The following is a 21720-nucleotide window of genomic DNA, read 5'->3' on the forward strand; positions in this document are numbered from 1 at the left end:
ATCACATTAATTTTACTAAACTCTGATATTTTATATTATACTTATTATATGAACCCAGCTAATCATCAAAATGTGTAACGGCAAAGTGAAGAGTTAAGAAATTTTGCATTTTTTTTCAGAAGTCATCTGATACATTAAAAAAATATTGTTCCCAATAGAGTGATTGAACTATCCGACCTATCGTAACCCCACTATAATTTTAAGGTTTACAATTATAGAAATATTCAAGCATGCGAGAGTACAGTTCTCCGCAAGGTTTTTGAGCATCGGTGGAAATCTGAAGGAAGGGCGCCTAATTGAATAGGGAGCTATTTGTATTTGGGATGTACAACTGACATGATACGACCAAGTGTCCATACCAACCCACGGTATAACAGACCACAATTACATACATATGTATGTATTTTTTTCTAAATATTAATATGATACGACTGCACTCTTTTAACGTCTACTTTTTCCGAAGGAAGAAATATTCTTTTCTTTTCTAGTAAGATTAAAACAACAATCTTAAAATATACTGTCTTAATTATATTTTAGTGTATCATTATTCAATTATTTCACATTTCAACTAAGTCATATTTTCCATATCGAAGTAAATAATGCAACACATTTAAAACCAGTAGTATATAAAAGAGAAATAAGCGAAAAGAAATAAAACCCTAAGCTAGTTTATTTGGGTCTGAGTAGATTTTATTTTCATCAATACCTTTCATTATATTTTAAACATTACCAAATAAAAAGTCACCAAATTAAATGAAGTTAATGGACTTTCTGAACTTCTAGCATTTGACTTCATGCATTGGGTTGTTCATTTGTTCTTATTGATATTGTTATCATCGCATAGGTGAAGTTCGTAATTGATCTCGTTACAATGCGTTGCCCACCCATAATATCTTATTTGTAAATTAAGAAGTAAAAAGTACATTTTAATTTATCGCTTTCAGATTTTAACAAAAATTACTATCACCGAGATCAGTCACACCAAACGACGACAAAGTTGTGATATTTGCACTAAAAACCCAATCAATTTTTGCAATAAGTAATTATTTGTATTCTGTTGTAATAGTTAATGTTTTTCTTCTATTAGGAAGTTAAAAAACTATGTGAAATTTTTTTAAGAAGTGGGATTACGCAAAACAAAAATCAATAATATAACTGATGAGCAAAGTTAAATGTTTGGATCGAAATTTTAGCATACAAACATGGAACTATTCTGGAAATTAGAAATGGCGAAAAAGTTAGCTGTAAATATATCCATTGCAATATCATATGTTATGTGGAGATGATGCAACAATACAACAAAGTAGCTATTTCTTTACTTAAGACCCTTTTTACTATTCACGTCTCCTATTTTCGTTTTTTTTTTTTTAGAGTAAAGCTAGATGAGTGTTTAGGCCAAATATATATAAACTTTTCGATCCTCGGGCGTCCTGGCCAAATATTCTCTTTCGATAAGGCCCTCTATTCGTTTTTTGATAAAAACAGGAGACGGTAAGAACCGCGATTTCAATTGTGATGTTACATCTGATACAAGCAAGTTGTGCTGCAATGGCAATTTAAGTGATAGGTATAGTATTTGTCAATATTAAGGAATATGTATGTATATTGATTTTCCTACCGGTAAACGTTTTCTTGCTTTCATTATACGAACAATAGCTGCTTCAATTTCATGTTTGCGATCTTCATCTACTTTACCCCGCGTTTCCTTGCGTTCAGGTTCAGTCTCTCCCTTTGCGGCAACAGTTTGAATTTTAATTCTATAAAAGCAGACATAAAAAACTCAAACTTAATAATAAAGTATAAGTGTATAGTAAATTTTTTAAATATAAATGCAATATAAAATGGTTAAGGGCAAACATTTTATGTATATTTTTTTATTTATTGACAAATTAAATTATACAAAAGTGAGGTCGGCTAAGTCCTTTAATAAAAAAATAAGAGTTTAACCATAATACCATAATTTTATTATCTATTTAATTATAACAATGATTATTATGTTATGTACTATGTCGAATGTATGAGCGTTAGTTCATGTACTTTGTATGGCGGGTGCTAATATTTTGTAGGCAAGTGTATGTGCCAGAGCGTCATTTGAAGTAGTCGACGCGTATGTGCTGAAGCCTGCTCCATGAATATTTGTAAGAAGGCAGCGACATAACAATAGCCGGCTTGTACACAAAACAACACAGCTGTCCATTTTGTATGTACACAGCTTCGTTGTTGCCATATCATTTCAATGAAATTAAATATTTTGTTCACAAAGAAATTTTTTATGCAAAAAATAAGTAAATAGATAAACTTATCAATTGTTATTAAAAATGATATAACAGAGCATTTTATGCTTCTCTTTGTAAAATAACGTCAGGTTTGTTACAGCTTTGAATAATTTTACATGTTACATATTAGTGACATCACTACTCCTCTCTATTGTCGGCAAATTTAGAAATATTTTTAAATTAGTGAGAGCGACAACTGAGAAGAAAGTTACTGAGAACGGTCTGATCGTATTCCGCAAACTGAGAGAGAAGAGAGGCAGGAACCGATAGGTACTATGAGATCAAAGAACGAATAGAGAGCAACACGACATGACTGCACGACAGTGAAGAGCTGAACACATTGAGCGCGACAGACTGCAAGCGACATCTGTCAAATATTAAAATACACACGTTCTTATAGACACAGTTATTCTGACAGCTACACGTCTACACGACTGCAGGCCGACAGTTGTCGCTCTCGCTAACTTCAATATACATATTTTTATATTTGACAGTAGAGAGGAGGGATGCCACTAATAAGTAAAATGTAAAATTAGTCAAAGCTCCAACAAACATTACGTTATTTTACAAATAAAAGCATAAAATAGCTCTATTATATCAATTGTAATAAAAATTGATAATTTAAAACAAATACATTTACCTATTTACTTATTTTTTGCATAAAAAATTTCACTTTGGACAAAATCTTAAAATTTCATTGAAGTGCAAGGTATTAGTATGGCCACAACGAAATTGTGTACATGCAAAATGAACAGCTGTGTTGTCTTGTGTAATTACACTGGACATTTTCTCTCAATTAAACAAATTTAAATGCTCAACCACCTAAAATTGCATCCTAAAGACTTTTTAGTTCATATAGATATATAGTTAGATATTGGAAAATTTTTAAGATCTCTTTAATATTAAAAACATTCTAAAACATGTTGTTATACTATTTTAGTCAGTTTAATAAGCTTTCCTATTAATTTGTACTAAATTAGGAAATTAATTCAAAGATTTTGCCAAAGAATATCAGAAAATATATTAATAATACTATTTGATTTTATTTTCATGATTTTTATCTTTATACGTTCGCAAATATAAAACGGCTTACTGCGAAAGTAAACTTTGCAATGAGAGTGTTCTATAACATCAAATTATACAACGCATAATTTTGCAATGTTGCTGGACGATGCATACCGAGAATACTTTGCAATAGTATTTTTCCAAAATCCCCTTATTTACGTTGCTTGCAACCTTAGTAACCTTTTCATCGTTGCGCAATGTGCTAATGCTTTTCTTGTGGCACAAATGTCGGGAGCTTACGAGCGCTTATGCGTCTTATCCCCTTCCTTAATGAACTGCTAATTTTCAAATCGGTGATTTTGCGAAATTTTCATGGACCACTTGATGTGGTTTGACCCAAGTATTAAAAGTTATAATCCGGCCTCCACAATTTCTGGAAGTTAAATTGCACACCTTAAATACACATAATTGCAAAATTTCGATGTCAACATCATCCTTAAGTACTACTACCACAAATTACTGCAGATTATTTTGATATGTTCAACTCTATCTCTAAACATAATTCACAAGTTAACCTTTTTTTAAATGGTAATTTTATTTATAGTTTTCTTTTACAATAAGAAATTAATATGAAAAAAACGAGCTTTCCTGCAAAGTGTTAAAAATTTGAATTTCGAAAAATCCACACAGCGTTACTTGGGAAAAGCAATTATCTAACGAAATAATTTGATTTCCGGTGATGGGGACATGGGCGTTGTTATCTTCTGATTTCACGTTATATGAGGAATTCCTCCTTAGCAAGTTTGGTCGATAAATCGCATACAGTTTATGACATATAGACATTAACACCGGAATTCTGTACTGTGATACAGTCACAAATCACTAAAATTTAAATTTTAAATTAGAGACAATTTTTGTGTTTTGAGACGATTTTGCAATTCAGTACGCGATAGTCACAAAAATCTCTCAACTGAAAACGAACGGGTCTCATCGGCTGTTACATTTCGCTATTTAGAGATATATAAAAACTTGAATGAAAATAAAAATGTCGAAAACAAATATTAAATCTTCTAATCTTCTATAACACAGTCAAAAAGCATAATTACCATTAAAAATAATAATATATGTTCACTTTGTTTCAGAATATTTACGATATTTATGTGAAATTGATTTATAATATAATATAATATAACAAGTAAGGAAGGGCTAAGTTCGGGTGTCACCGAACATTTTATACTCTCGCCTGATAAAGTGATAATCGAGATTTCACTATCCGTCATTTACATATTTTTCAAATACCGTATTTGTGTGAAGTTTTATTCCGCTATCATCATTGGTTTCTAATGTATATTTGTATTATACAGAGAAGGCATCAGATGGAATTCAAAATAGCGTTATATTGGAAGAAGGCGTGGTTGTGAACCGATTTCACCCATATTTCGTACATGTCATCAGGGTGTTAAGAAAATATCAAATAGCGAATTTCATTGAAATCGGTAGAGTAGTTCCTGAGATATGGTTTTTGGTCCATAAGTGGGCGACGCCACGCCCATTTTCAATTTTTAAAAAAGGCCTGGATGCAGCTTACTTCTGCCATTGCTTCCGTAAAATTTAGTGTTTTGGACGTTTTTTGTTAGTCGGTCAACGCACTTTTAGTGATTTTCAACATAACCTTTGTATGGGAGGTGGGCGTGGTTATTATCCGATTTCTTCCATTTCTGAACTGTATATGGAAATGCCTGAAGGAAACGACTCTATAGAGTTTGGTTAACATAGCTATAGTAGTTTCCGAGATATGTACAAACAACTTAGTAGGAGGCGGGGCCACGCCCACTTTTCCAAAAAAATTACGTCCAAATATGCCCCTCCCTAATGCGATCCTTTGTGCCAAATTTCATTTTAATATCTTTATTTATGGCTTAGTTATGACACTTTATAGGTTTTCGGTTTTCGCCATTTTGTGGGCGTGGCAGTGGGCTGATTTTAGCCTTCTTATGGAGCCCAGAAATACATGTACCAAGTTTCATCATGATATCTCAATTTTTACTCAAGTTACAGCTTGCACGGACGGACGGACAGACGGACGGACGGACAGACAGACATCCGGATTTCAACTCTACTCGTCACCCTGATCACTTTGGTATATATAACCCTATATCTGACTCTTTTAGTTTTAGGACTTACAAACACAACTATAATACTCACCTTAGCAACTTTGTTGCGAGAGTATAAAAAAACGAAAATCTATTTTTGCTAATCTCTGTAAGTATATGGCAACGAGACTCCTTTTTTCTTTTGTGGCTTGCTAACTATCAGGTGCAAGTTTGAGACACTATTTTGTGACTAAAGACTAGAGACTTTGTTGTAAATAGTAACTTGTTTAAATGTCTCAAATAGTGAATAGAGACCGCTTACTCTTGGATGCACGTACATGTACAGGTGTTCCGCACCAAGATGCAACTCGATATGTCGGACGGACACCCATCCAAAACTCAACTCAACTGGGCTTCTGATCACTTATTAATCTACAGTAGGTAGAAAAAGTAAGTAATCAAAATAACCAGCGCTGTTTTAAACGCTCTATACTTTTTCACTTCATCGAATATCATTTTTGTATATGTTTGGAAAGTACCGTTATCAAAGAACCGCAATTGATGCAATTGATGATTTTAGTGGCTACGTGTCCTGGTAAGAAATTAGCGTGGCATTCTATAGAAATGCTCAGTCACAGAGCGTGGAAAAAGGTATCAAGTGCAGTAATTAGTATTTTTCATATTAAAATATTAAAACTGGAAAATAAACTACAACAAAGCATTAAAAGTGCAAGAATTCTTTATTTTATAAATTTTGAAATTGAATTGGTGTGTTTTTTCGTTTTTTTTTAAATATTTTTTTTTAAATATTGAGACGATTTTTTTACGGTGAATTAAAAAAATTTTTGAAAATGGTAAATTTTAAACAATCAACGAATGAGGAGCGTTCAGCCATAATTAGTTTACATAAATGGTCACACGCGGCGTTATATTGCTGAAAAATGTAATAAAACCCAGGTCGCAATATGGAAAGATTTTGCCGGCTACAACAAAGGAAATCGAGTCATCAGCAAGAAGAGATAGGGGCGCCTAAAAATTGCAACGGAGAGAGTTGATAAACGAATTTTGGATATTTCCAATTCGCTGAGATCCCCTCAGCCCAGCTTATAAAAAAAGGCAAGAAAGTCCCCTCAGTGCGCACTGTCCATAACAGATTGCGCCAAGCCAATATTCACGGCCGTGTTGCAAGAAAGTTAACCCTACCTATGTAAATGAGGCAAATAAAAAAACGACAAGCATTTTATAAAGAGCACATATCAAAACCTAAAAAGATTTGGCATAAAGTGCTCTGAACTGATGAATCGATGATTACACTTCGTTATTCCCACGGTATGGTTTACGTTTGACGCTCACCCGAACAAGAACTATCATACAAGTGCACTTTACTCACAGTTAAGTCAGTGGAAAAGGGCTTAATGATTTGGCGCTGCTTATCTGCGAATGGCCGTGGCAATATTGTAGTCCTGGAAGTTTGTTTAAATACTTTAAAGGAGTACGCCATCCCCGAGGGTCACCGACTAATTGGACCGGATATCCTTCTTCAACAGAACAACGCGCCCATTCATACTGCAAAAGTCATCACAGAACATCTACAAAATGAAAATATGAGTGTATTGAAATGGAGTTCTCAAAGTACTGACTTGTCACCAATTAAAGATGCTTGGGCAATTCTCAATATGCGTATAAGTGAAGAGAAACACCAAAACCTGGTTTATTTGAAGGACTGCATCTATAACATTTGGAATAATTTTCCTCAAAATTAATGTTTGAAGCTTGACAACTTCATGCAACAACGATTAGATCACTAGCAAGACGAAATTATGGACATTGTGGATATTAACACCTTGACGTATTTCCACGAGTTTGACTCGTGGTACAATTTTTGTGCCTAACATGATTATCACGAGTCTGGCTCGTGGTGCGTAAAAGTGTACATTTGATGAAAATAGAATTGAAATTTTCCCGTTATTATACCCTGAACAGGGTATATTAAGTTTGTCACGAAGTTTGTAACACCCAGAAGGAATCGTCGGAGACCTTATAAAGTATATATATAAATGATCAGTATGTCGAGCTGAGTCGATTTAGCCATGTCCGTCTGTCTGTATATATACGAACTAGTCCCTCAGTTTTTAAGATATCGTTTTGAAATTTTGTAAACGTCATTTTCTCTTCAAGAAGCTGCTCATTTGTCGCAACGTCCAATATCGGACCACTATAACATATAGCTGCCATACAAACTGAACGATCGGAATCAAATGCTTGTATGGAAAACTTTCACATTTGACAAGATATATTCACGAAATTTGGTATATGTTATTTTCTAAAGCAACTTTGTAATCTCCGAAGAAAATGTTCAGATCGGTTGACTATAGCATATAGCTTCCACACAAACTGAACACATAGTTACTAACAGAAATGCACCTGTGAAGGGTTGCACCGAAGCTAACGTTTTTCTTGTTTTCCGCTAATAATGTAAACAAAAAACATTATTGCAGTTGAGTGCATTATCTACTGTGTAATTATCCATATTTTTTGTTTCGCATTAAAATTAAATCGTAGTATTTTATTTTTTGTAAATTTGTAAAACAAGCGTGTGACAGTTTGTAAGCATTAAACTGATTTGTTTAGTGCAAGTTGTGTGCAAACAGTTGGAAGCGAATTTCGTTGCGCTAATTGATACGTCAAGGGGTTAAACAATTTGATAACTTATTTTTTCGACATGCAATTAACTGCATGTGTGTATGTTTTCCTTTTATAAAACTAATGAACTTATTTTTTGTTTTAAAATTACTTTGAAATATCGTCTCAATAAAAAAAATATTTTTTTTTTTGAAAAAATGTTTACAAATTTTTTAAAATTTTACTAATTTTGCTGATTCATATTTCACTTTGACAACTTACTTTTTTACCTACTGTACATTGTTTACAGAAACTTTGCCGTATATACGCGCACAATTGCCATTTTCACAAAATTTAGAACAAGTAAAAATCAAATATTGCTTGTTTTTTCAAACAATTTTATTTATTCAAATACTCGCAGCAGAGCAACTATTCGAATAGCCGCAATGGTAAGATTATTCAAATAGTATTAATCGGTTAATATTCATACGAACGGTTATAAACCGGATATTCGAATAATCGGTTTTTGGTTATTCGAAAAATCTTAAGAGCTCTTTTACCTGACAATTACTAAACGTATATTTACCAAAAATTTCAAAAGCCAATTCAACATAGCATATGAGAGGAGCGCAACAATTATAACGCTCGCTTTACATAAGCTTGATCGTGCCCGCCGACATGAAGTAAAAATATGAATAACTCGAAAAACGCTTGAGTATTTTTAAACGATGCAAAAAAGGAAAAGAGTTTAAATAATTTGTATGTGACAGCTTCGTCCACCAAAAAGTGTTAAATACCCCATACAACAAAAATATTACGTTATTTCCTTCTAGGAAATGAGCATATTAAAATTTTTAAAATTACCTTTTGATTTTGCTCAAAAAAAACTATCAAATTTATATATTTATACTGCGATATTTGTAAATTTCAATTATGTATTCAAAATTCAAAAAAAATTATAATAACTAGTTTCACTCGAATTGGAACCCTTAAATAAATAACAAATATTGGGTAGTCGAAAAAGTATTTTCGTATTTCTAATCAAACTTCAACTTGTTTTTTTTTCAAATTAATAAAAAATAAATAAACAAATATGTACCATTTTGGTCGAGCACTTTTTGCCATTTTTCCGCTGGAGACATTATTACATAAGAACAATTAAAACAAATTTCATTGGTGGCTTGCGTAGCATTCTTCGTTTTTTCATATAAAAATTTCAAAATATAGCGAATTTCTTCATTATTTTCACTCATTTTTGAACAACTGTAACTTTTTGTCAACTTCCCCGATATTTTTTTTTTTGGCTAAATCAAGCTTAAAATTTCACCTTTCCAACACTAAATGGTATGACACAATGTTATTGGTAGCACTGGAAATATACGGCTGCAACGACATCTATTGACAAAATACGAAAATACTTTTTCGACTACCCGATACTATTGTAATTAACTAAATACACGAATACTATACCGCGATGATCATCTTTGTGATGATGGTGGTAACCAGCAAAACCGCTTTCGATGCATTTTTTGTTTTGCTAAATTTACAAAATTTTGTCACGAAGTTTGTAACACCCAGAAGGAATCGTCAGAGACCCTATAAAGTATATATATAAATGATCAGTATGTTGAGCTGAGTCGATTTAGCTATGTCCGTCTGTCTGTCTGTCCGTCTGTCTGTATATATACAAACTAGTCCTTCAGTTTTTAAGCTATCGTTTTGAAATTTTGCAAACATCATTTTCTCTTCAAGAAGCTACTCATTTGTCGGAACGGCCGATATCGGACCACTATAGCATATATGTAGCTGCGATACAAACTGAACGATCGGAATCAAATGCTTGTATGGAAAACTTTCACATTTTATAAGATATATTCACGAAATTTGGTATATGTTATTTTCTAAGCCAACAATGTAATTTCCCAAGAAATTTTTCAGATCGGTTAACTATAGCATATAGCTGCCATACAAACTGAACGATCGGAATCAAGTTCTTGTATGGACAACTTTCACATTTGACAAGATATATTCACGAAATTTGGTACATGTTATTTTCTAAGGCAACAATGTAATCTCCGAAGAAATTGATCAGATCGGTTTACTATAGCATATAGCTGCCATACAAACTGAACGATCGGAATCAAGTTCTTGTATGGACAACTTTCACATTTGACAAGATATATTCACGAAATTTGGTATATGTTATTTTCTAAGGCAACAATGTAATCTCCGAAGAAATTGATCAGATCGGTTTACTATAGCATATAGCTTCCATACAAACTGTACACATAGTTACTAAAAGAAATGCACCTGTGAAGGGTATATTAGCTTCGGTGCAGCCGAAGTTAACGTTTTTTCTTGTTTTAAATTAAGTTTACAAACATACATATATATCTAAAAATAATTATTTTCTTAGGTATGCCATGGATGGATGATTACGAATACGTGTCCAAAGTTCGGTGTGAAAGCGTAATAAACAAACTTAAATTCACATTTATAATACTATATGTCATTGCTAGTGGACGAGTCGCGCTTAACTGTGACTGATACATAGATGGTACTATGCAATGATATTTATTCAAATTTGGCAACTGAGGAATTATTAGTTAATAAGATAAAGCATTTTGGGTGTAGCAACTTGTGTTAGTTTAATGGTTCAAAAGGTATTTCGTGTGTTAATAAAGCATTGCTTTTTGGGGGAAAAATACAATATTGAATTTCGGCTCTGTACCAGGAAAATCAACCTTTGTAAAGATATTTTGTAAGTTGGAAAGAGGCAAAATGTACACTAAGAACAATGAAGGCAGTGGACGCCCTAAAGAGGTGAAAGCTCCGATTATAAACGACCTCTTTATCAACACTGCAGTTATTCCGCTATTTTTTATGTTAGATGTCGGATTTGGTTTGTTATGAATGAGTTTGTGTCCTTCGCCCATAATCTAGCAAAGTAGCCGCGATGCCTTGACGACGAAAATGTCAATGCCATTTTTGTTGTGATATTAAAAATATCTTTCGGGTTCGTCCTAACTAAAACCTGCCAACAGTATAAATCAGTGTTCTCCCGCATTAGCTGTGTTGTTATTTTTTTTACTTATATCTTTCTTTTTTTGAAGTAATAACATTTTCAAATGATTCTTACATGAATTTTGAACACATGCTTATGATTTGATATATAATTTTGGTATTTATGAATTGTATTGAATTTTAGCATAAAGAGATAAAAAGAATCCTATGTCTGTCCTCTGGTTCTCAGCTACATCGGTTCAACCGTTCTTGAGTTATAAATAGTGCTACTAACACGAATATCTTCTATATACATTCAGAGTCATAAGTCTAGAAGCAGCCAATTTGAAAACGTTTATTTAAAAAAATTTTCTAAACTAATTAATTTACTCAATTCAATATTTACTATTGTTATACAGTTTGATGGCGCCGAAACAATTTGCACATGTTTGAAAAACAGACGAACGAGATAACGTTTTGACGTAAAAATGCAAGCGATCAAAAATCTACAAGCAGTTAACATATAAAGGCGTTACAAAGTAAAATTTAAACTTTTTGTACCTTTTAATAACCATACATACAGCCCCAGAGCATCACACCACCACCACCATGTTTCACAATTGGATAAAGATTGCATTTGTTGTTTGCTTCACTTGGCTTACGTCAAACTAATTTACGGCCTTTTATCCCAAACTCCCCATATAACGGAGGCGGATCGTTCAAAATTGCTAAAAGCGCAATAAATCCATAACTGGTTATACCAAAACCATTTAATTTTACCTCCAAGATGGTATGAGAAGGCTTTATGAGAGCCGGTGTGAAAATTTGACAATGGGCGTGGCACCACCCACTCTTTGGTAAAATCCCATATCTCGGGACCCAACCAACCGATTTCGACTTAATTTAGTATGTATCATTTTAGAACATTCCTATGTTACAGTGTGAAAATAGGCAAAATCGGACTACAACCTACTTCTCATATATGTAACACAATTTAAAATTCTATTTGATTCTTTTACTTTCCAGTACACAAATCAAGAATAATTAATATAACGGAATAAAATTTTGCAATAATAATTCCCTTAAAGTAACCACCACCTTTTGACCAAAAATTGTCCATATCCAACCAAAACTGGTCAAGACCCTAGGTACCGAATATGTGGACACCAGTATCTATAGTTGACTTTTGACTGAAAATATTGGTGAATGTGTGAGGTATATAATTTAAATTCAGGGATCATCCTTCCTTTCTGTATGTCAAAAATTGGTCAAATCGGGCAATACTTCCCTGAGCCTCCATAGACCTAATATAAAGATTTTCGAACTTACAGGTGACTTTATGCTGGATACATCAGCCAATATTTGAGTTATCTTAGTGAAATTGGGAGAGCGTGTTTTAATCATGACAGCTTATTTTTGTGCCTAATATGAATAAATTTGAGCGATCATCTGGTTGACGTTTTACCTTAAGTTATTTCCCTGGCTTTAATTCTTGCAAGTTGCAAAAGTATAAAATGTGCAGTTGCACCCGAACTTAGCCCTTCCTTACTTGTTAAATATGTAATATCTTCGAAAATATTCATTTAAATCATATCCTGTAAAGAGCCATATAGATATATTTTATTTCAACAATGTATTTAAGGTATTTGATTGGATAAGGATTAATGCCGTATTTGTTAAAATCGGTTCGAAAATTAGCCATTATTTGTCGTAAAAAGTAAATGACAAACAAAAGTTAGTGTAGGATATCTATAAGAGATAGACATATACCATCAATGTGTACAATACTTAGTGCATTATTTTGATAAATCTCGTTAGCTTCAGCCTGCGTTTGCAACGAAATTATGCGGAGAAAATGTAATTATTTACGACATCACATTAGAAATGTTATTATACATATAAACCTTTCTCTTCAATCATTCTATCTATTAAAAAAAAACCGCGTCAAAATCCGTTGTGTAGTTTTAAAGATTTAAACATACATAGGGACATAGTGACAGATAAAACGTCTTTGTTTTATACTATGTAGTGATTATTCACATTTATAATATTATATAATATTAGTAGAGATAGTAAGGATTATAATAATCAGTAAAAAACCAAATGGGAATTACATTTTGTTTTTTCATTTACAAATATTTGTATCAATAATCATGGAAATCTACTCTAACAAGTTTGCTTGAATTTATAAACCACGCTTCAATGAGTTATAGGGAAATAAGCATCTGATATTATATATACCGCCCGTTCCCACGACAGTCGGGTCTACGAAACCGGAACGGACCCGGATTTTTATCCGGCCAAGGACTGTCAACTCGGCAGAATTTCTGCCGTTACAACAACAACAACAACATATATACCGACTTTAGCAAAACTTTCGATAAAGTAAGTCACTTGACTCTCGAGCAAACACTTGATCTTCTTGGTTTTCAGTCAAGAGTTATTTAATGACTATTTTCTTATCTCAATAAGAATGAATGATATTTAATGAAACTCTTTTACATGCAATTAATTGGTTCACAAGTTCATCTTGAGCCGATTCTGTTCGTTATATATTAAAGATATTTCTCGATGACCTAAAGCTTTTAAATCAAATACTTCAAATGAAGAATGTAAAAAGCGACTTTTAGCGATTCTAAATATTCCATTATATCTTGTAAAAATTTTCCAGTCTTTTACATGACCCTTTATTTGAAAAATAGGTATCAAAAACGATAAATCAACATCCGTTAGGCAACACTCAAACTTGTGTTTTGAGAAGAATAGACAATAATACACATTTTATGGTTAGAACGAGAAAAGAAACGAATCTGAAAAAATATTGAGGAATGAACACGCAAACTTGACAACTTTATTGATTTGGGAGATACTATAGACCCTAAACATAATTTTAGTCTTCATATTAATAAAAACTTCAAAGTTATGACTGACGTGAGAGCCAAGTCGCGAGTGCGACGACTGTTTGTTTGATGACAGGAGATATTTCGCTACTAGCTAACAAACTTGCTTGTTTGTCTATATACTTTTTCTATTGATAAAAAATAATTATATTATTCAAATAAAAATAATAGCACTTTATTCCCTTTTCGGAGCAGTTCAAGCCCTTGCTGTTAAAATATTATAAATAAAAATTTGAACTTAACGAACCATTCCGTCGCATACATACATATGTCTTGATTTTAATTCTCATTTGATTTATCTGATTTCGCAATTAAAAAGACTACATATATTGCTTTCGCTCATTAAATAAAATCGTAACAATTGTTTATAACATACATATTTTAAATCTTAGCTGTTGTAATTTTTGTTCTGTTTCATGACTCGGCTGATTCTGCATGTATGCGGATGCTGCACTCGCATCGGTTGGCCGAGAGAAGGGTAATCGTTGAGTTATAATATATTAATTCGTTCGACCAAATATAATTCAAAATGTCCAGTGGTGTAGTTTTATATGCACTTTTTCGGCCAAAAGCTTGTATTTCGTTACACAAATACATATGTTACAACTATATCCGTCAATTCACCGTGAGTTAATAACATTTATAATTTTTTGCAATGTTCAAAAATGGCTCCTTACCTAAAACTCTCCTCTAACTAGCTCTAACTGATCGTATTTGCCATCGATTGAAGACAATGTAGTATCAATAATGGCACAATAGAAATTAGTTTTATAATTTAGCTTAGCACCACGAATTGGCTTATCTTTCCCCTCATAATTGAACTGTATTTCCTGTTTTTTGATCGAACTTGTGTCGTTTCTGATCGAAAGTACATACATACATAAATATGTTATATGGGCAAATCAACAGAATAAATGCCATCAACGTTTAGCAACGTACACTATACAACAACCACTAGGTGCTACCTTTTGAAAATATGCGAGAATATGAAATTATAAATTTCACTTTTATAAATTTTATATAAATGAAGTAATTGAAATAATATATCTATCTACATATATATGTATATAATATAAAAATGAATTCATTTTTCCCTTGGTCACGGCACCACGCGTGAATGGCTGGACCGATTTCACTAATTCTTTTTTGTTGTATTTGTTATTATTAGGAGAAGGTTCATATGTAAGAAAAAATTACGAAAGTTGCGTCTATAATATAAAAATCAATCGCAAAATGTGTTGCTAAGCGCATAACTCAACAACGCCTGGACCAATTTGGCCAATTCTATTTTTTAAATGTTCTTTGAAGATCAAATGATCCATACGTGAACTGCAATAAAGCGCTTTGTAGGGTATTTACTTTTGCAATTGATGAACGTTTTCCGACTGTTGTGCGTCTCGCAGTTCATTTGGAGAATGGCCAAAAAGCGTTTTTCAACCCAGAGAATACAGTACAGCCAGCGGAAACACTTCCAACAACAAAATTGACATTGACGAGTTTTTTCTTCATCTTCTTTCAACTTGCGTCAGTGATTCGTTTGCGAGAACATTGCTCTATTCGGAAATGCCTTGAAGCAAGGCCAACCAGTAGATTGACATCCAGGTGTGTTTTCAACTAATTCCTTATGACGATTTACATAATCCACCCGAAAAACGACGATTGCTTATACCTTCGGTTGCTATTGATAAATGTACGTGGTTCAATTTCATTTAAGTCATTGCGTACTGTGAATGGTAGAGTGTGTGCAACTTTTTGAGAAGCATGCCAGCAATTACAATTGCTGGAACATGATAATCAATGGAATCAAACGATGGACGATTCGATAGCTGCTTCGCATGCCACTGAAGTTCGCACACTTTCGCGATGATATCAGCCTTCAAATCCGCGTCAATTATGGAATACGAACAAAATTACATTGCCGAAGACATTTTACATCGTATTCGATAAAAATTGGAAATAGGCAATTTTGGTTCCAGTGGTTTGATATCAATTACACCTACCTTTTGTCAATTCACTTCAACGAAATATGAACTCATCAGGAATGTTTATGCCAACATTGGCCAAATTATCGTAACTACGATTGCGTGGCGTGTTCCCGACTTGGAAAACCATCTTCTCTGTACATTTACGCACCGGAATAAAAACCAAAAAATGTTGTTTATCAAACTGCGTTACATTGAAAAAAATTTAGAAAAATCGGAAATAAATGATTTTTAACACAACGTAAATTCAACTTTTTTTCATTTCAAAACGCATAATTTCAAGCAGAACAACGCATGCGGGGTCAGCTAGTATATTATATTTTATTCAAACAAAATAAGTAAAAATAAATAAAATATGCAAAGAAAATTTGCCGCTCTAAATTTCTTGCGCCCAAGACAATTGCTTATTTGGACGAGATCTTTAATCCCTGAGTAAAAGTAACCATACCAGGTAGTCTTGTCTTCGCTCTAAATTTCTTGCGCCCCAGACAATTGCCCAACTTGCTTGTTTGGACGACCTCTTTAATCCCTGAGTAAAAGTAACCATACCAGGCAGTCTTGTTTCGTATGTATGGCAAAAAAAATGTATTTTACGTTCGTTCTTTAGTGAGTAAATATGTGCAACAATCAAACTGATAATGAAATTGCATATCTTTATTAGAGAAACATTGCACACTACGTAAAAAATCGAAAATGATCGCTAATATTATCTCTATCGTGATAGTATGATTTAATATGTTTGATAATATGTACTAAAAAGTGTAATACAATATCAATATTGAAAATAGTAATATACAATTTGATGTCACAACGCACAGACCCATTGATCAAGAGACCATACATACCGAACCTGTCCCTTTTGTATAAATTTTAAACATACCAATTCTTACCTGTGGAGTTTAGAAACAAATGCATCATTTACATAAAATTCATCTGTTGGATCGATGTCTTTTGTCTTCGTTTTTGAATTTCGCACAAGTAATCGTTGTGCAGGTTTCCCCATTGACAGCGACTGAAGTGCGCGTACTAACTCCCGTTCAGGGATATCAGTTTCCTGTTGTATATCCTCATAAGTTAACACATCACGGTTATTAAACAGCATTAATACGCACATCTTAAATTGAAAATGTCAAAATTTTTTTACCACATTTAAGTCGTACAACTTAAATACCTGATACGTGGACACCTGTAGTATATGTTTACGGGTTGTTGTTGGCACCGTGCAACCATTTGAGCTGGATGACATGCTTGAACTAGGACCGTCTTTATCTTTATCGCTATCCACTTTGCGACCATAGAATACTGCATTAATATAAGCCGTGCCTATTTCATAAAAAACTTATTTTCACATAAAAAATAGTATAGATTATTTACTGTTTTACCCATTTGTGGTTGTAACGTTAACTGTCTGCCCGAATGTTTATCCAAATAAAACTTTTTAAATATTTCAAATGCCTCACGTGGTGCAGAAGGTATATTGCAGTTGGGTGTTGCAGTCTACAATTTTATTTCATCAATCAAACCATTTTTATTACGATTTTAGATTCATAGTTTATTATTAATAATTTACATACTTGAGTGGGCCAAAATCCTGTCGTTAGGATCCTCACTGTCAATTCAACACCCGATAATGATAAGTTGTGTACATTTACATAGTTTTTAAACTCTTCCATAATGGTGTTTGACACGGACATATCTTTAAACATTCCTTCAAGTTTTGAGGTAAATTGACATCCACACTCAGTCTGCACAAGGCAGAAAGAAAGAAATTGTAGTATTGACATATGAAATCTGAATCTGAAATACCTTTAATTTTGATATCATATTTTTCTCAAAATCATCGGAAACTGATTTATTTAGCAGCAGGCGTTTGGCTAAATGAGTTTTGTAATAACGTTCAAAAACATCCTTCTCCAGGAGAAATCGAAAAAGTACCATGGTTTTATCTAAAATTGTTTCTATTTCTTGTTCACTCATCTGCAATATTGATCAGTATAGTCAACAGATAGAACAGAAGTAAAAATAAAACTTACACCTTTGCCTCCTTTTTTAAGTTTATCATCAATAAACAAAGAAAGGTATTCGGGAGATTTTTGATTTAAATTTAAAAAATGCTCAAAATCCGCTGATATTACATTTTTAAATAATCGGTCATTATTGAATGAATGGTGTAAAAATTGATCGAAACGATCTTTTAAATCGAGTAAATTCTGTACAAAAGTTATTGGGTTCGTATTCCCATTTTCTTCCTCCTTCACTAATATTCTTCCCTGTTCACGCAAATACGATGACATTGTATCAGCAATTACTTTGAGACCTTCTTCTTTTAAACGTGAAAATAGTTTATAGGTACAGGCAAGATCCTCTGTTTTTGAATTTTTAATCATATAAACAACACCAGAATTTTCCATTTCAACAATGGTACGCATATGCTTCTTAATAAGTTCATCCTCGACAACTTTAACGATACGCGGTTCAGTGTCTTTATCTAAATACAGGGCCGCACGTGCAGATTCTTCTTGTATGCGAGCCTGAAAAACTAAAGCTTTACAAAAATCTTTAACAATAGCAAAATAACAAGTACCTCGACTTTTTTTATATAAACACCCGCATTGTTCTCGTTAAGAAATTTATGTGATTCAAACTTATAAAAAGATGCAGATTGCGCAAGAAATGGTTTCTCAAAGTCATCTTCATATACGGATCGTGTATTAATTCCCAGCGACATAAGCATTTGACATGCATTTTTAATCGCTAGATGATTGATGGCTTCTCCGCTTCGCTCGTCCATAACCATTCCAAGTAATGTTTCTCGTAGAGCTTTTTGAATTTCTGAATAACGCACAATCTATATATATTTTTTGGTTAAAGATTCGGTTTGTGATAGCAAATTAACTTAATCAAACATACTTGATCTCGGAACAATATTAAGCCCAAATTGTAAACATTATCTACTTCGCGTTGTTGCACATAAACACGATCCATATACATCAATATATCACGTATCATTACCATAGAAGTTTGATGATCACTCCAAGCTTGATTTAACTTAGGAAGAAAGTTATTATGTAAACTTTCAAGCACATCTTGCCGCACTTTCTGTTCTAAGTGCTCAGAAACGACTTCACGCAAGCCATAATACAAGCGATTGCCATGCTTATGTAGCACCATATTATATGCATTCCGATATAATTGCTCGAAAGATAATCCAGAGTTATTTTTCTTTTGTATTTCCTGTATAGCGTTTTTTAAGCTTGCCCAAATCGATTCAACATATTTTTCATCCATAGAAGCCTGCGATCGTTTTAATAAAAAATAATTAGTATTGTAATAAAGAACTCAGAGTACTAACTAATTACGAAAAAAATAAGAAAAACATATTCAGCTAACATTAAAAGCGTTCGTTTTGTACTCCGGCAACCAAAGAGGGAACTTTCGTTGAACTTCAGAAAGTTTTTGATGCTTAGAATTTAAGCCCACGGACACGCTGCAAACAGTTCCGACATGTAGCAAGCTTGCACTTGCGCCAGCATATTGTGGAGTTGATTGTAATGCGCAGCGTTGTTCACGTGCAGCACTGCTAGCTGCTGTTGAACCCTGAACACCCACTGTTGTGCGTCCACGTATAAAAAATTTGCGATAGCGACCACTATTCACAGAACTGCTAGGCGAATGACAGCTTTGGCTGTTTGTGAATAGTAAACTTTTTTGACGCTCTTGTGATCCAGGTTTATTATCTTTGGGCATTGGTTTGCCGATTTGCCTTTAATGTTCGTAATGGGACGAACGGCTGAAATCGAAATATATGAGCAAACGTGCAGGCAGGCCAACGTCGTATAAAAAACGTCAAATTTCTCAAAAAATATCTATTTATCGCAAGTTTTCTTGATTTAATGAAGTACAACTAGTAATAATACCAGTTCGTTAGCTGCTATTAGTATTTTCGGATTTTAACTATTAAATTTTATATTTTCTACTCCCCGCAAAACGACGTCGTTGTCTCTTAAATCTATTTTTCTTAAACATTGGTTTAGATTTTTTGGTTTTCAAACATTTTCTTTCTACTAACACATCAATTCTTTTAAATTCGCTTCTAACTTCTCTCTTTTTATTTCCAATGAAAACAATGTTGATATCAAATGATATTTAAGTTTATAGTTTGGTGCAGTAGAATTTTATGGGCTATTAGTTTGCGATCAATTCCCTTCGTTGAATCCTTCACTCTTAGTTCTTTGTAAATTTTACAAATTTGAAACGAATGATGTCGTTTTTTCACAAATAATAATTTTTCTGTCTTAACTTCTTGAAAAATTAATTTTTTCCAAGACAAAAGATTTTGCTTTGACAAATATTGCACAGTAAGCTATAGAAACTTAAACCATAAAGTAAGGATTCACCACGAAAGAAATTTAATTTTAAATATATTCTGAAAAAAATCTAGCCATTTTTCATTCAATACATATTTTTCAGTAGCGGTCAAAAAATGTAAACATAAATTAATTTTTAAACAATTGACAATATTTATATATAGTACAACAATAACTAAAATTTTATAATAATTAAATTTTTTGCATATTATTTTTGTATATAATTTATAAGTAAACAATTGTTCATATATTTAACAAAGAAAACTATTACAATTTCAAGTGTAAACAAACAGACGTGTTACTCTACAAAGAAGTGACTTACCGGAAAAGCGCGAATCCGCATCTTTCCCTCCTTCTTGGGAGCGGTGCCCCTCAAATTCATGGTTTGTAATCGACGACAATTTTCCTCCACTTTTTCTTTTGAACACACCAATAAGTACGATGACTATTCGCCAACACAAAGGATCGCCGTTTTTCAGTAAAATAACACTTCGCGTTTTGTAATTTTTAAGTGAAATCTTTATGTTAAATATTGGTTTTTCGATATTGATGTGTTCTGCCGATATAATATCAGCATATAATCTAAATTAATTCACGGCACCAAACGTTATATTCTTCGCCAATAGTAAAATATTTTCTTTATGTTACAATTAGTCCTCAAAGTATTTATCTATAAATTGAAGAATGTACTTAATTAACTTCGTTGAAAAATCACTACTTTAAGCAACCCGAATTACCATTACAAGCATTTTTTCGCTATGCAATAGTTTCACAAAAATAGTATCCAAAATATATTTTCATAAAGCTCACATAAAAATGAATAACAAACGTAAATACATACATATGTTAATCATACTTTACCATCAACGTCTCCAAAATTATAAGGATGTAAGAAAATAAATTTTTTATTTATTACGTAGATTTAACGCTTCTAATCTATGCATATTATGAACAGAGTTTTCATATTTAATTTAAAATGCAAGTAGTAAATTACCAATCGCACAAAATAATATTACGTTTATCGAAATAGCAGATCTGTGTTGCTGAAGCTGCAAAAATGAGCATAAAAGAAAGCAACGGAAGAAATGAATGCGAATATTGATGAAAAAGAATTCATCAAAAATACTGAATACCATATTAGAAAAATTTCATGAGGCATGATTATTTTATAAGTTTTTTATGTGGAATATTGTACTTTCAAAATACTGTTTAGAAATTAATGTCATATTTTATAATATATGCATATATATATATATTAATTTTCAAAGTCTGTTTTAGTGTAATATTAAAATTTCATCGAACAAGTGACCAACCCTCAGGCAACCCTCTGCTTTGGGAACGTCGGAACCGTAGTGTTAAGTGCTGAGCACATAGAGCGCGACAGACTGCAAGCGACATCTGTCAAATATTAAAAGATACAAGTTCTAAGGGACACAGTTATTGAGGCAGCTGCACAACTACATAACTGTGTC

At 32.8% G+C, this 21720-nt stretch overlaps 1 protein-coding gene across 3 annotated transcripts; it reads right to left on the minus strand.

Moving 5' to 3' along the window:
• Positions 1 to 507: 507 nt before the first annotated feature.
• Positions 508 to 21308, minus strand: LOC120767724 (cullin-3). 3 transcript variants are annotated; one of them, XM_040093930.1, is made up of 12 exons: positions 21110 to 21308; positions 20571 to 20918; positions 18792 to 19175; positions 18466 to 18729; positions 17915 to 18412; positions 17688 to 17858; positions 17456 to 17626; positions 17264 to 17378; positions 17053 to 17204; positions 16772 to 16995; positions 1619 to 1757; positions 508 to 1543 (listed from the first exon to the last, which is right to left on the minus strand). In XM_040093930.1, exons 2-12 carry the CDS (start codon positions 20628 to 20630, stop codon positions 1391 to 1393), a joined length of 2331 nt encoding a protein of 776 aa, XP_039949864.1. In that variant the 5' UTR covers positions 20631 to 20918; positions 21110 to 21308; the 3' UTR covers positions 508 to 1390. The 3 variants fall into 3 exon arrangements, with proteins under 3 accessions (XP_039949864.1, XP_039949866.1, XP_039949867.1); XM_040093932.1 differs by having other exon boundaries at positions 21090 to 21308; XM_040093933.1 differs by lacking the exons at positions 20571 to 20918; positions 21110 to 21308 and adding an exon at positions 19272 to 20115.
• Between the last annotated feature and the right edge of the window lie 412 nt (positions 21309 to 21720).

Source organism: Bactrocera tryoni, chromosome 2 (genome assembly GCF_016617805.1).
Source record: "Bactrocera tryoni isolate S06 chromosome 2, CSIRO_BtryS06_freeze2, whole genome shotgun sequence".
NCBI lineage: Eukaryota > Metazoa > Arthropoda > Insecta > Diptera > Tephritidae > Bactrocera > Bactrocera tryoni.

What these genes read in the sequence shown, in the direction of transcription:
- LOC120767724 (XM_040093933.1), bottom strand. Translation starts at nt 19,628, where the DNA reads ATGCCCAAAGATAATAAACCTGGATCACAAGAGCGTCAAAAAAGTTTA. An exon ending in TTAAAAAAGGAGGCAAAGGT is followed by an intron (nt 17,859 to 17,914) that starts GTAAGTTTTATT and finishes TCAATATTGCAG; the next exon opens with ATGAGTGAACAAGAAATAGA. An exon ending in AAGCAAGAAAACGTTTACCG is followed by an intron (nt 1,544 to 1,618) that starts GTAGGAAAATCA and finishes TTGCCATTGCAG; the next exon opens with CACAACTTGCTTGTATCAGA.